Source organism: Salvelinus sp. IW2-2015, linkage group LG8, assembly GCF_002910315.2.
Source record: "Salvelinus sp. IW2-2015 linkage group LG8, ASM291031v2, whole genome shotgun sequence".
Classification (NCBI taxonomy): Eukaryota; Metazoa; Chordata; class Actinopteri; order Salmoniformes; family Salmonidae; genus Salvelinus; species Salvelinus sp. IW2-2015.
In genome coordinates this window covers 1280507-1296476 of record NC_036848.1, presented here as the reverse complement: position 1 = coordinate 1296476, position 15970 = coordinate 1280507, and the positions used below count along the sequence as shown (strand labels likewise).

Here is a 15970-nt window from a genome sequence, read left to right as displayed (position 1 = left end):
GAGGCAAGGGGAACTGTAGGTGGGGTGAAAAGAGGCATGGGACTGTAGGTGGGGTGAAAGAGGTAGGGGACTGTAGGTGGAGTGGAAAGAGGTATGGGACTGTAAGTGGAGTAAAAGAGGTATGGGACTGTAGGTGGGGTGAAAGAGGTATGGGACTGTAGGTGGGTGAAAGAGGGTATGGGACTGTAGGTGGGTGAAAGAGGTATGGGACTGTAGGTGGGGTGAAAGAGGTATGGGACTGTAGTGGTGTGAAAGAGGTAGGGGACTGTAGGTGGAGTAAAAGAGGTAGGGGACTGTAGGTGGAGTAAAAGGAGGTAGGGGACTGTAGGTGGAGTGACAAGAGGTATGGGACTGTAGGTGGAGGTGAAAAGAGGCATGGAACTGTAGGTGGAAGTGAAAGAGGCATGGATGTAGTGAGTGAAAGAGGTGGACTGTAGGTGCAGCTAGGATGAGAGGCAGAGAACATTACCGTTTACAGAGAGTTTATTCTTAGAAAATACTAAACTTGTTCCAACATACAGCAGTATGTCTTGGTTGCAAACATAAGCCACAGCAAAGAACGGGCAAGGAGGATAAGGTACTGTGGCAGGAGATAAGGATACAGTGTGGCAGGATAAGGATACAGTGTGGCAGGAGGATAAGGATACAGTGAGGCAGGAGGATAAGGAGTACAGTGAGGAGGAGGATAAGGATACAGTGAGGCAGGAGGATAGGGATACAATGAGGCAGGAGGATAAGGATACAGTGAGGGCAGGAGGATAAGGAACAGTGTGAGGCAGGAGGATATAGGAACAGTGAGGCAGAGGATGAGATCAAGTGAGGCAGGAGGATAAGGATAGTGGTGGCAGGAGGATAAGGTAGTGTGGCAGGAGGATAAGGATACAGTGAGGCAGGAAGGATAAGGATACAGTGTGGCAGGAGGATAAGATACAGTGTGCAGGAGAAAGGATACTGTGGCAGGAGGATAAGGATAGCAGTGTGGCAGGAGGTAAGGATACAGTGTGGAGGAGGATAAGGATACAGTATACCTTGAAGTACAGATCTAAGGCAGTCTTATGAAAAACCCAATCCAATTATATTCAATCCTAGACAGTAACCACACACGCGCCCCAGCCCCATCCCCCCCGAAACCAACATTTAGTTCTGCCCATTCTAGCTATCCCGCTATCCCCAGGCAAAAACCAGTCCAGTATTTGCAGTGCTGTGTTTCTCAGTCCATCCCTGCCACTGACGCTCTTCCTCCACAGTAGCCTGTGCATGGCCCATCTACTGAGGGCTACCCTCTCAGCTATCACTGTGCATTGGCACCCATCTCCTAATGAGGGCTCCCTCTCCCAGCTATCATGTGCATGGCCCCATCCCTAATGAGGGCTCTACTGTGCTGTTCTCTCCCAGCTATCACTGTGGCATGGCCCCATCTCCTAATGAGGGCTCTAACTGTACTGTTCTCTCCAGCTATCACTGTGCATCGGCCCCATCTCCTAAATGAGGGCTCTACTGTACGTGCTCTCTCCCAGCTATCACTGTGCATGGCCCCATCTCCTAATGAGGGCTCTACTGTACTGTTCTCTACCAGCTATCACTGTGCATGGCCCCATCTCCTAATGAGGGCTCTACTGTGCTTTCTCTCCCAGCATTCACTGTGCATGGCCCATCTCCTAATGAGGGCTCTACTGCTGTTCTCTCCCAGCTATCACGTGCATGGCCATTCCTAAGAGGGCCTCTACCGTTTATACTGCCTCTCTCCCAGCTATCACTGTCATGGCCCCAATCTCCTAATGAGGGTTCTACTGTACTGTTCTCTACCTACAGCTATCACTGTGCATGGCCCCATCTCCTAATGAGGGCTCTACTGTACTGTGTCTCCCAGCTATCACTGTGGATGCCCCATGCTCCTAATGAGGGCTCTACTGTGCTGTCCTCTCCCAGCTATCATGGTGCAATGGCCCTCTCCATATGAAGGGGGCTCTACTGTGCTGTCCTCTCCCAGCCATCTATGCATGTACCTTCTACTGTACTGTCCTCTCCCAGCCATCACTATACATTACCTTCTACTGTACTGTCTCTCCCAGCCCATCACTATGCATTACCTTCTAATGTGATGTCCTCTCCCAGCCATCACTATGCATTACCTTCTACTGTCCTCTCCCAGCCATCACTGTGCATTACCTCTACTGTGCTGTCCTCTCCCGCCATCACCATGCTTACCTTCTACTGTCCTCTCCAGCCATCACTATGCCATTACCTTCTACTGTCCTCATCCCAGCCATCACTATGCATTACCTTCTACTGTCCTCTCCCAGCCATCACTATGCATTACCTTCTATCTGGTCCTCTCCCAGCCATCACTATGCATTACCTTCTACTGTCCTCTCCAGCCACACTATGCAATTACTCCATTTTCTACTGTCCTCTCCAGCCATCACTATGCATTACTTCTACTGTCCTTCACAGCCATCACTATGCATTACCTTCTACTGTGCTGTCCTCTCCAGCCATCACTATGCATTACCATTCTACTGTGCTGTCCTCTCCAGCCATCAATGCTTCTTATGTGTCCCCATCACTATGCATACCTTCTACTGTGGCTGTCCTCTCCCAGCCATCACTATGCATTACCCTTCTACTGTACTTGTCTCTCAGCCATCACATGCATTCTTACTGTCTGTCCTCTCCAGCCATCACTATACTTACCTTCTACTGCCTGAGTTGTCCGCTGACCTACACCACGTCTTGCCTATATAGACAATATGCCTAGCCTACTACACAACCACCTCACGTGAATGATCTATATTTAACATCAGTGATCGGCTGAGAGTCTTGCATTTTTTGCATTGCTTTGACGTTCCTAGAGTACATGTGAAGTCTAGCTAAGTAGCGGTGAGTGTTTGAGTTGAGGGACTGCCAAGTCCGTGAGGACTTTTGATCCGGGTCACATGGGGAATGGGTTGAGCCACGACACACACAACCACCACACCTGGCGTGCAACTGGTTTTTGAGTAATCAACTTGGGCTCATCTTCCCATTGGACAAACACAACCCTCTATTCCACTGGGCCAGCAACAACACAGAAAGAATGATCCATGTCCACTCTCACATACAGGACAGCTGACAGTCAGGGCTCTAAAGTCAGCAACTTGATCCTGGACCATTTACAAGCAATTGGAGAGCTGACCGGCAGTGGCTGATGCTAAGTTGTAGGCCGAGTTAGCTAGGCCAGTTGTTTTAACAGATCATGTGATACTCAGAGCTACAGTTGAAGTGTAGAGGCACTAAGGGCAGATCATTTGGTAAATGGACCATTTTGGATTTTACATAGAGATACCGGTAGGCAACGCCATCACCTGTACACATAACAAAGCTCTCACGCCATCACCTGCACACATAACAAAAGCTCACGCCATCGCCTGCACACCTTTTTTTTCTCCTTTAGCTGGTGTGCGTTCTTTGGCAGGTTCCTTGCACAGCGGGGTTACTTCAAGCCTCAGATACTAGTATTTCTCCAAACCTCCAGTAAATGTTTTAAGTAGCAGAAGGTCTATGATGGATCACATGCTGCCTAAGTCCCTCCAAAGCAGTTTAGCCCCCGCAGCAACCACCCGGCCCCCAGCAGCATCCACCCGGCCCCAGCAGCATCCACCCGGCCCCAGCAGCATCCACCCGGCTAGCAGCATCCACCGGCCCCAGCAGCATCCACCCGGCCCCAGCAGCATCCACCCGGCCACCACCCAAATGGCACCCTATATAGTACATTTGGGATGTATCCCTGAGCCTAGCCTCCAGCCCAAAGCAGCTTGGGGGTCCATGCCTGGGCGGATTATTTATTGAAGTTGTGGTAGAGAACCTCGGGCCTCATACAGACGTTAATGATGTGGTAGAGAAACCTCGGGCCTCATACAGACCGGTAATGATGTGGTAGAGAGAACAAGGCCTCATACAGACGGTTAATGATGTGGTAGAGAGAACAAGGCTCATACAGACGGTTAATGATGTGTAGAAGAAACAAGGCCTCATACAGACGGTTAATGATGTGGTAGAGAGAACAAGCGCTCATACAGACGGTTAATGATGTGTAGAGAGAACAAGGCCTCATACAGACGGTTAATGATGTGTAGAGAGAACAAGGCCTCATACAGACGGTTAATGATGTGTAGAGAGAACAAGGCCTCATACAGACTGGTTAATGATGTGTAGAGAGAACAAGGCCTCATACAGACGGTTAATGATGTGTAGAGAGAACAAGGCCTCATACAGACGGTTAATGATGTGTAGAGAGAACAAGGCCTCATACAGACGGTTAATGATGTGTAGAGAACAAGGCCTCATACAGACGGTGATGTGTGTAGAGAGAACAAGGCCTCATACAGACGGTTAATGATGTGTAGAGAGAACAAGGCCTCATACAGACTGGTTAATGATGTGGTAGAGAGAACAAGGCCTCATACAGACTGGTTAATGATGTGAGAAGAAACAAGGCCTCATACAGACGGTTAATGATGTGTGAGAGAAAAGGCCTCATACAGACGGTTAATGATGTGTAGAGAGAACAAGGCCTCATACAGACGGTAATGATGTGTAGAGAGACAAGGCCTCATACAGACCGGTTAATGATGTTAGAGAGAACAAGGCCTCATACAGACCGGTTAATGATGTGGTAGAGAGAACAAGGCCTCATACAGACCGGTTAATGATGTGGTAGAGAGAACAAGGGCTCATACAGACCGGTTAATGATGTGGTAGAGAGAACAAGGCCTCATACAGACCGGTTAATGATGTGGTAGAGAGAACAAGGCCTCATACAGACCGGTTAATGATGTGGTAGAGAGAACGGAAGGCCTCATACAGACCGGTTAATGATGTGGTAGAGAGAACAGGCCTCATACAGACCGGTTAATGATGTGGTAGAGAGAACAAGGCCTCATACAGACCGGTTAATGATGTGGTAGGAGAACAAGGCCTCATACAGACGTTAATGATGTGGTAAGAGAGAACAAGGCCTCATACAGACTGGTTAATGATGTGGTAGAGAGAACAAGGCCTTGCTGCTTTGGATTGTTAATCCACAGATCAGCTGCTAAAGTAGCTACCAGGAATACAATATGGTACCCGTTTGTTTGCCTTGGACAATACTGTACAAAATGGGACRGATAAACAAACGCATAATGAGTTTAAAAAAACACCCTGGACTTGGCAAACACACACAACCCACAGGCCTAGATGAACCTTGTGGTTTACAGAGGGAACATTAAATTAAAATGGATTATTTGGGAATTAGCAGTCTGCCATTACAAACATTGAGGTAATCCAATCGTGTTAATTAAATTCTGGTAAACAAGCCACGTTTCTCCACAACAGAAGAACCCAGACTAGACACACAGTAACAACAGTACAGGACTGACAGTCATTTGAATAATGCAAAATTTGGTACTGCCTTCCAGGACTTTGCCAGCAGTAGAAGCCCGGAGTAGTGACTGAACTAGGAGCTCTGCATGTAGGATAAACAGAGGACAACCAACGCCTTGTTTCTACTAGTGATGCACCAATATCACATTTTTGGCCGATACCAATATCCGATATTTACCATTTTAGTGGCTTTTTAAGCATTCTAGTACAGTTCAATAGTTAACACACACATGGGCGCAGCGGTCTTAGGCACTGCATCTCAGTGCAAAAGGCGTCACTACAGTCTCTGGTTTGAATCCCGGCTGTATCACATCCGGTTTGATTGGGAGTCCTATAGTACGGGCTGTCATTGTAAATAAGAATTTGTTCTTAACTGACTTGCCTAGTTAAATAAAGGTTACACACACACAAGTTATTTTGTTGGCATTTACCTATGTCCCCATTACCAGTAAAACATAATCAAAACCWATTTCTTTCACTTACTTGCTGTGCTGTTTCGTTGTTCAGTCRTTTCATTCTCAACCAGGATTACTATGGAACGCAGTTTGGGTCTTTGTGTGTCAAAAAAGATGTCAAAATAACACAACATCTGTTTCAGTAGCTATAGTTAGCTAGCTAACTATATAGGTAGGTGTCATCTAAAATAACCCTAAYTTATRAGAGAGTTCTTATTTGGTTAATTGTGGTCSGACCAATCAATGTGAAGCTAGCCACAATAAGGATTAGCCACAAGTGGCCTTTGCTGTTAGCCTTCAAAATAAAATAATGGCATAATACTACTATTTGTATTAATTTGCATTACAGGCAATGACRTACTTTTATTTTGAAGGCAAACCGCAAATTCCACTATTGTGCCTAATCCTCATTGTGGCTAGCATCACAACACATAACCCGGTGCAGTCGAGCCTCACTAGCCAGATGCTGGCTGCTTATAACGTTAGCTTTGGGAAACAGGGTTAAGTAGCTGGCTAGCTATTTATTTTCATGAATTGAAGTTCAATTTCAATAGGCGAACAACAAATGGTACCCTGGCTAATACTTACAAGGATTCCTAAATCATTGAAAGAATAATGAAAATGACTGCAGGTTCTACTGGTCATTGTTTTCAGGCTGGTTGTATTGGTGCTAGCTAGGTACTAAGCTAAAGCTAGCTACCCCAGARGTTGCAGTCAAACAAATTATGCTTTATTACCAATGCGAACAGATAGTTCGTGGCCGGTGWTTGTAGACTTTTTTGTACAGCTTTGACAGTGCTACTGTATCTTTTTTGACAGGCAAAGACCCAAACGGCGTTCCATAGTATGCATGTCGTGAAGCTAATAGCAGTGACGCTATTACTGTGTAACTCTGGTAGGGCAACATCTGAAAAATAGCGCACCTGGTAGKTTGTACCGGTGCTTGACCAGTCGGCRAAAGCCAACATCACCMACGACAGAAAACGGTTGATTGTCAAGGGCTATAAATTCCATTATCTTGGCTTTAATGGATTTTGCTTTTGTTGTCTMGCTGAAATKTTGTTACTCTTTCAAATGACTGCTCGAKCCACACAAGCAGACATTGTGGGCTAGTTTAGGAATGCTGTGTTGCACGTTTAGCGCAAAATGTTATGTRGAGTCATTACGTCATGTACCTACGTTATATAGCTATGCATGTCAGCTTTGACATCAGTTTTGCACATTRGGGCGTTAAACTAGACATCGGCCAATACCGATGTTGRCATTTTTAGCTAATATCGTCCGATTCCAATATGTTCACCGATATATCGCGCATCCCTAGTTTTCACTTCTCTGGCTGTGGAAAATGCTGTATTGACTGTAGCCTTGGATCATCACAGTTTAACATGGGCACATAAGTAACTGYGTGTGTCCTTTTGAACTTTGCCAAGAAGCAATAAGTTAAGTCATGCCATTGGAGTACCTATGGCTGTATGTATTAGGGCCCACAGTAGCAAAATGCTTTAAAAACAGAAAACTAACACAAGCCTTTCTTATTGGACAAGTTCAGGTAGTCCCTGTTTCAGTCCATTTTATTTGGTTTGGTGCCTATTGAATAGGACCCATGTGTCCTTGACCATTGAGAGGCCAAGCTGTGCTGCGCTAGTTCTGGCTCTGAGCTCAAGCCTCTAGCTTCCTTCCCTCTCTGGGTATTCACATCAGAGAACAGCACTACTGCTGCTGAGCGCGCACACACACTGCACTGAGTAAATCACGTTGGCTGGCTGCCCCTAACCYAGGGCAACAGTGGCCTCTCTCCCGCTGGCTGGCTGCCCCTAACCCAGGGCAACAGTGGCCTCTCTCCCGTTGGCTGGCTGCCCCTAACCCAGGGCAACAGTGGCCTCTCTCCCGCTGGCTGGCTGCCCCTAACCCAGGGCAACAGTGGCCCCTCCCCCGCTGTGCCCCTCTCCCTCTAGAGCAAGGTGCTCCCTCTCTCTTTCCATTTCGGTCTCCCTCTCAGTCACTATCCATCCTCTCTCTCTCCACACTACCCCCTCTTTTCTCTCTCTCCAAATCACATAGATTCAGTGATCAGAGGCACTGCCTGTCACAGCCCATTTTATACAGCCCACAAAGCTGAGCATTTCCAAGGCAGAAGCAGCACTCAGATATTTCCATCTAAAGGCTGCTGGAGCCTACTGGCTCTGCTGCATAAAATCTGCCTCTTTTCTGCACGGTTTCCTCTGGTTGTTACATATCACTGAAACCAGGCCAATTGCCACTGCAGAGACCCAACTCCAACCTAGGTCTACGTCCCAAACAGCATCTTATTCCCTACCTAGTGCACTAGGGCCCATAGGGCTCTGGTCAAAAGTAGTGCACTACAGGGAATAGGATGCCATTTGGGACATAAGCCAGGTCAAATGTACATTTTTGTATGACTAAAAAAAGGTTGCGGTCATAGTCTCTCTACTTCTAGGAGTGAAAGGTTCAACAGAACAGAACCATAATGACTMATCTGGCTATAGGGCCTTYCATCATGCTGAGTGTGAACACAGTATGACATCAAGCTGACCCCTGGAGACCGTGGTAAACAGATGTCGCCACTCCAACATGTGGGCTACAGACTAGTGAATGTTAGTCYACATGAATTCCTCTGTCATCTGCAGTGATCTGAATGTCTACTAGGAATACGTTTCATCTGAACAGTTGTTTCACGACAGAGCACAGCGTGCARTATCTGCAGGTATAGCAGCAGAAAGGAAGGGGCAGGAGACTAAAACACTGACATGCACACGTGGGGCACGCCTAAGGCGAACTAAGATCCTTTATGATCCAAGCATAGCGAATAAAAAGATACGGGACCTTCCAGACAGCGTGCAGAGGACACTCTATTCGCGACACAGTGCACTACTGGATGAGAGACCTATGAAGCCCCGGTCAAAAGTACAGTATTAGCTATACAGGAAATGGGGTGCAATTTCACATGCAGCYGTTCTCTCTCTCTCCTATCACCATGGTACCTACCAGCTGTCCTCGTCATCCACCTCTGCAAGGTCCTCCCATAGGTCCAGAACATCCACCTCATCCAGGGCCAACTGGTCCAMYCCCGAGTCGCTCTCCGCCAGGGTCTCAGACTCATAGCTGTCCAGAGAGGGACTCTCTGGGGTTGTGCTTAGCCCCTGGGTCTGTGCCGGTCCTGGTCCGTTCCCGCACGGCAGGGTCAGAAAGCCTGCGCACAGTCCACCATCCTCCTCTTCCCGGTTAACTACAGGGAGCTGGGACATATCCTCACTGCTACTACTGTCCTGAGGAGGGGACAGCTCCATGTCACTACTGCTGCCGCCTACTTCCGTTCCACAACTTCCACTGCTCTCCAACCTGAGAAGGGAGTTGGTGTTGATCTCTCCTTCACAGGAGGAGATTATCTCATTGATGTTGGTACTGGTTGTGAGGTTACTGTTGTTTGTGGTGGTCTCTCTGAGATTCTTACTGCCTCCCCTGTTGCGGAGTGTTTGATTCTGGACCTCAAGTCTTCGAATGAGTTCCTGGAGCTTACGTACCTCCTCCAACTCCACCCCTGCTAGCTCCTGCTCCTCCTCGTAGCTCGGCTGGGAGGGCTTCACACAGTCGTTGTCTGCTGGTTGCGCCGCAGTGGCGCTGTCCGGAACTACCATGTTGCTCCGGGTCTGCTAGAGGAAGAAAATGTTTCGATCAGCAGCTCGCGCAAGGAACAACAAACCATCAGATCTTGGGTACAGACACTCAGCGAGGTACAGATCATGGTTGAAAACAGTGGGGGGGGTTTGTCGTTGCGTAAAATGGCTCATTATTAGCTGGACTAGTTGTGAGATTAGCAGTTTGAGCTTGTAATCAAATCATCCGAACCAAACAAACGACAAGGGGGGGTAGCTAATCAATTTGATCATAGCAACGTTTGCTTGCCAATAAAGCCAAGGCCAYATAGACGGGGGTAAAATATATTTTCTACCTAGATCAATTAACTAGCAAGCTCCCATGATTAGCACCAATAATACCGATATGATGAATAAAGAAATGTCCTAAAATAACGGCCGAAGCCTCAAAGGCTGACAAATTACAGGCTAGCAACAGCGGCACAAACAGTCCCCACACTCGCGCAGTTTCATTGAATGCCGCCAACATTTACAGTTAAAGATAAGTCCAGCTTCTTGCTATTTGTTGTTAGCTAATTATCAAAGTACAACTTTAACACACATACATTTATATAATATATAACTCTAAAACACACACATGCATTTATATAATTTATTATACAAAACAATAGATAATTTGTTATATCGATGCATTTTCAAAAGAGCCGTTGGGTTAGCTAGCTAAACATAACAAACCTACTGTACCTGCACCGGTTGAGCTGAGCCGTGTTGATGTCAAAAGATGTTCATATGAGCCTGCTAAATCCAACGAACGAGAGTTTGCATGACTCAAGTACGTTTACAAGGAATACTAAAAACGTAAATCATATGTATCAACAAAAAATTACAGCTATATGATTGTCGGCGTAATGGGGGGGGACCACGCTAAGCCATTTTTCCCGTTAGCCTGTAATTGGCTAGCTAACTAGCGAGCAGCTTTGTTTTGCCAGCTTTTGAGGGACTCGAGTTGACCCAATCAGGGCATTGCTCCCGCCCCGTACTTGACATTACCACGATATTTGGTGCCACCTGCAGGATACTCCAGGTGTTGCCTGCYGTTCTCTTCTCATGCGCTAGAGGTCGCCGAATACAAGGAGAAAGCAAAAAGACACATGTAACGCAATAGCACACCTGGGGTGCATTTCATTTCGCTTCAACGTTTGCTACGTTGCGTGACTATTTGTACTTAACGACATAGATGTATTGGAATGTTTGGTGTTGTACTAGTCATGTAATCTGCCACAATACCAACAATTATCCAAATAACCTGTCTTCAACATAACAAAACTACATGAGCTGTGAAAGGGGAAGAAAACAAACTAACTGAGGAAAATAACTCCTCTGTAGTATTGTGACGCAACACCTCTCTTTATCTGTGCCAAGATAACACACCAAAACATACCATCATTGCTCMAGTTCTGCAGAACTCTTACTTCTGTTGCAAAGGTGATTCTCACGGCAATAAACATACGTCACTTATTGAATTGTACCCGTAGATAATAGAGCTATGAGTAAGTATTTGCCTTTGACCAGAAACAAGCTCAGGGCAGGGACTAGATTTGATGTTGACCTAGTAGAAGAATACTGGGTTGGGTTCCCAAAGTGAAGGCAGAGAGAGAGGGTGGAACCTGTGAGAGTGTCAGTTTGATAGTAACTCTGCTGGTTCGGGAACATGTACTAACAAGTAGGCTTATGCACATGTTACTGTGTGTGTACACCACCATATTCTTCACTATATCAAATCAAAGTTTATTTGTCACGTGCGCCGAATACAACAGTGAAATGCTTGCTTACAGGCCCTAACCAACAGTGCATTTTTTAAGTAAAAAATAGGTATGAGGTGAACAATAGATAAGTAAAGAAATAAAAACAACTGTAAAAAGAAAGTGAAAATAACAGTAGCGAGGCTATATACAGTAGCGAGGCTATATACAGTAGCGAGGCTATGTACAGGTGGGCTGATTGAGGCAATATATACATGTAGGTATAGTTAAAGTGACTATGMATATATGATAAACAGAGAGTAGCAGCAGCGAAAAAGAGGGCTTGGCGGGTGGGGGGTGGCGGGACACAATGCAAATAGTCCGGGTAGCCATTTGTTTTCCTGTTCAGGAGTCTTATGGCTTTGGGGTAGAAGCTGTTGAGAAGCCTTTTGGTCCTAGACTTGACRCTCCGGTACYGCTTGCCATGCGGTAGCRGAGAGAACAGTCTATGACYAGGGTGGCTGGGGTCAATTKTTTGACAATTATTCGGGCCTTCCTCTGACACCGCCTGGTAAAAAGGTTGTGGATGGCAGGAAGCTTRGCCCCAGTGATGTACTGGGCCGTTCGCAYTACCCTCTGTAGTGSCTTGCGGTCGGAGACCGAGCAGTTGCCATACCAGGCAGTGATGCAACCAGTYAGGATGCTCTCGATGTTGCAGCTGTAGAACCTTTTGAGGATCTGAGGACCCATGACAAATCTTTTTAGTTTCCTGAGGGGAAATAGGTTTTGTCATGCCCTCTTCACTACTGTCTTGRTGTGTTTGGACCATTCTAGTTTGTTGGTGATGTGGACACCAAGGAACTTGAAGCACTCAACCTGCTCAACTACAGCCCCGCCGATGAGAATGGGGGCGTGCTCGGTCCTCCTTTTCCTGTAGTCCACAATCATCTCCTTTGTCTTGATTATGTTGAGGGATAGGTTGTTATTCTGGCACCACCCAGGACAGGACCTACTCCCTATAGGATATCTCGTCGTTGTCGTTGATCAGGCCTACCACTGTTGTGTCGTCTGCAAACCTAATGATGGTGTTGGAGTCGTGCCTGGTCATGCAGTCGTGGGTGAACAGGGAGTACAGGAGGGGAATGAGCACGTTATGGTGTTATGGTGTTATGGTTATGGTGTTATGGTTATGGTTATGGTGTTATGGTTATGGTGTTATGGTGTTATGGTTATGGTGTTATGGTTATGGTGTTATGGTTATGGTGTTATGGTGTTATGGTGTTATGGTTATGGTGTTATGGTGTTATGGTTATGGTGTTATGGTGTTATGGTGTTATGGTTATGGTGTTATGGTGTTGGTGTTATGGTGTTATGGTTATGGTCTGGATTCAAAGTAAAGATGGGTGGGGGCTGTTCAAAAGTCCATTCAAAAGTCTTATTGTGGCTCGATAACCACAGTAAATATAGGATCATCATGGAGTTTGTTTGTTACATTTACTTACAGTACTTACTTACATTTGCTCCCTGTTGTTCATGTGTTACTCTGTGCATCGTCAATTCTGTGTGTGTTATCTGTCTTCTGCTTATAAGATCATGTGTCCTCTGAATACTGCACAGAGGAAACATTTATATTACATTTTACCTCTCATTTTTATTCAGAGCGACTTACAGTCAGTTTACAATATGTTACAATATGTGAAATATCTCCCTGGTATATTTTTCCCCGTTTGATCAAAGATTACCTATGCCTTATCTGTCTCATCACCACAAACACTCACCTACTCCAACAAATACAAGGAAGTACACGACTACAATTCCTGCCTGACTGCCATCACTACACACACACACACACACACACACACACACACACACACACACACACACAACACACACACACCACACACACACACACACACACACACACACACACACACACACACACACACACACACACACACACACACACACACACACACACACACCAACACACCACAATTGGTGTCTGTACCCAAGAAAGCAAAGGTAACTGAACGAAATGACTATCGCCCGTAGCACTCACTTCTGTCATCATGAAGTGCTTTGAGAGACTAGTCAAGGATCATATCACCTCCACCCTACCTGATACCCTAGACCCACTTGAATTTCCTTACCGCCCCAATAGATCCACAGACGAYGCAATCGCCATAACACTGCACACTGCCCTAACCCATCTGGACAAGAGGAATACCTATGTAAGAATGCTGTTYATTGACTATAGCTCAGCATTCAACACCATAGTACCCTACAAGCTCATCATTAAGCTAGAGGCCCTGGGTCTGAACCACACCCTGTGCAACTCGGTCCTGGACTTCTTGACGGGCCGCCCTATATATATATATATATATATATAATTTTTGTTGTTGTATTTTATACCCTTTTTGTTTTTGGCTCATTGCTGCAACACCCCAACGGGCTCGGGAGAGGCAAAGGTTGTGTCACGCGTCCTCAGAAAGCGTCCTCAGAAACCCGCGCTCTTAACACCAGCCAGCTTAGTCTGGAAGCCAGTCGCCAGCCCTCAGGCACCCGGCCCGCCAAAAGGAGTCGCTAGAGCGCAATGAGCCAACTAAAGCCCCACTGGCYAAACCCTCCTCTAACCCGGACGACGCTGGGCCAATTGTGCGCCATCCTATGGGACTCCCGACCACAGCCGGTTGTGGCACAGTCCAGGATATGAACCCGGGACCGTAGTAACGCAATGCAGTGCCTTAGACCGTTGCACCACTCGGGAGTCCAAAATATTTACATATTCTTAATTCCATTCCTTWACTTTAGATTTGTGTGTATTGTTGTGAAATTGTTAGATATTACTTGTTAGATATTACTTGTTAGATATTACTGCACTGTTGGAGCTAGAAACACAAGCATTTTGCTATGCCCACAGTAACATCTGCTTAACATGTGTATTTGGTATTTTATTAGGATCCCCATTATCTGTTGCAAAAGCAGCAGTTACTCTTCCTGGGGCCACAAAAAACATGAAACATAACACAGAACATCAATAGACAAGAACAGTTCAAGGACAGAACTACATACATTTTTAAAAAGGCACACGTAGCCTACATATCAATGCATACACACAAACTATCTAGGTCCAATGGGGGAGAGGCGTTGTGCCGCGAGGTGTTGCTTTATCTGTTTGTAGAAACCAGGTTTGCTGTTTATTTGAGCRATATGAGATGGAAGGAAGTTCCATGCAATAAGGGCTCTATATAATACTGTACGTTTTCTTGAATTTGTTCTGGATTTGGGGACTATGAAAAGACCCCTGGTGGCATGTCTGGTGGGGTAAGTGTGTGTGTCAGAGCGGTGTGTAAGTTGTATGCAAACAATTTGGGATTTTCAACACATTAATGTTTCTTATAAAAAGAAGAAGTGATGCAGTCAGTCTCTCCTCAACTCTTAGCCAAGAGACACTGGCATGCATAGTATCTATATCAGCCCTCAGGTTACAATGAAGAGCAAAACGTGCCGCTCTGTTCTGGGCCAGCTGCAGCTTAACTAGGTCTTTCCTTGCAGCACTGGACCACATGACTGGACAATAATCAAGATTAGACAAAACTAGAGCCTGCAGAACTTGCTTTTTGGAGTGTGATGTCAAAAAAGCAGAGCATCTCTTTATTACGGACAGACCTCTCCCCATCTTTACAACCATTGAATCCAAATGTTTTGACCATGACAGTTTACTATCTAAGGTAACGGCAAGTAATTTAGTTTCCTCAACTTGTTCAACAGCCACACCATTCATTACCAGATTCAGCTGAGGTCTAGAATTTAAGGAATGATTTGTACAAAATACAATGATCTTAGTTTTAGAGATGTTCAGGACCAGTTTATTAATGGCCACCCATTCCAAAACAGACTGCAACTCTTTGTTAAGGGTTTCAGTGACTTCATTAGTTGTGGTTGCTGATGCGTATATGGTTGAATCATCAGCATACATGGACAAACATGCTTTGTTTAATGCCAGTGGCAGGTCATTACTAAAAATGGAAAAAAAGCAGAGGGCCTAGAGAGCTGCCCTGCGGTACACCACACTTTACATGTTTGACAGAGAAGCTTCCATTACAGAAAACCCTTTGAGTTCAATTAGATAGCTCTGAATCCACGATATGGAAGAGGTTGAAAAGCCATAACACAAGTTTTTTCAACAACAGGTTATGGTCAATAATATCAAAGGCTGCACTGAAATCTAACAGTACAGCTCGCACAAGCTTGCTGGCAGCAAGCTTATAGGTCTGCTGTTAGAACCAGTAAAGGCTGCTTTACCACTCTTGGGTAGCGGAATGACTTTGGCTTCCCTCCAGGCCTGAGGACAAATACTTTCCTCTAGGCTCAGATTAAAGAGTGATAGGAGTGGCTATAGAGTCAGCTACCATCCTCAGTAGCTTTCCATCTAAGTTGTCAATGCCAGGAGGTTTGTCATTATTGATCGATAACAATAGTTTTTCCACCTCTCCCACACTAACTTTACAAAATTCAAACTTACAATGCTTTTCTTTCATAATTTTTAGTTTTTATGCATGAATACAATTGCTCACTGTTTGTTGTTGGCATTTCCTGCCTAAGTTTGCCAACTTTGCCAATTAAGTAATCATTAATAAAATAATTGGCAACATCAAATGGTTTTGTGATCGATACATGTGAATGATCTTGTTACTGTAGTGTTTGTAAACACCCTGTATGTGACAAATACAATTTGATTTGACACACACACACA

At 45.6% G+C, this 15970-nt stretch overlaps 1 protein-coding gene across 1 annotated transcript in view; it reads right to left on the bottom strand.

Annotated features, from left to right (window-relative positions):
- The window catches only part of LOC111967198 (SLAIN motif-containing protein-like), a 46841-nt gene extending 36390 nt beyond the window's left edge, over window positions 1-10451 (bottom strand). The window contains exons 1-2 of the mRNA XM_070444666.1: window positions 10217-10451; window positions 8865-9529 (exon numbers count right to left, since the gene is read on the bottom strand). Coding sequence (XP_070300767.1) covers window positions 8865-9514 — 650 coding nt within the window. The 5' untranslated portion in view covers window positions 9515-9529; window positions 10217-10451. The remainder of the gene's footprint in view (window positions 1-8864; window positions 9530-10216) is intronic.
- Between the last annotated feature and the right edge of the window lie 5519 nt (window positions 10452-15970).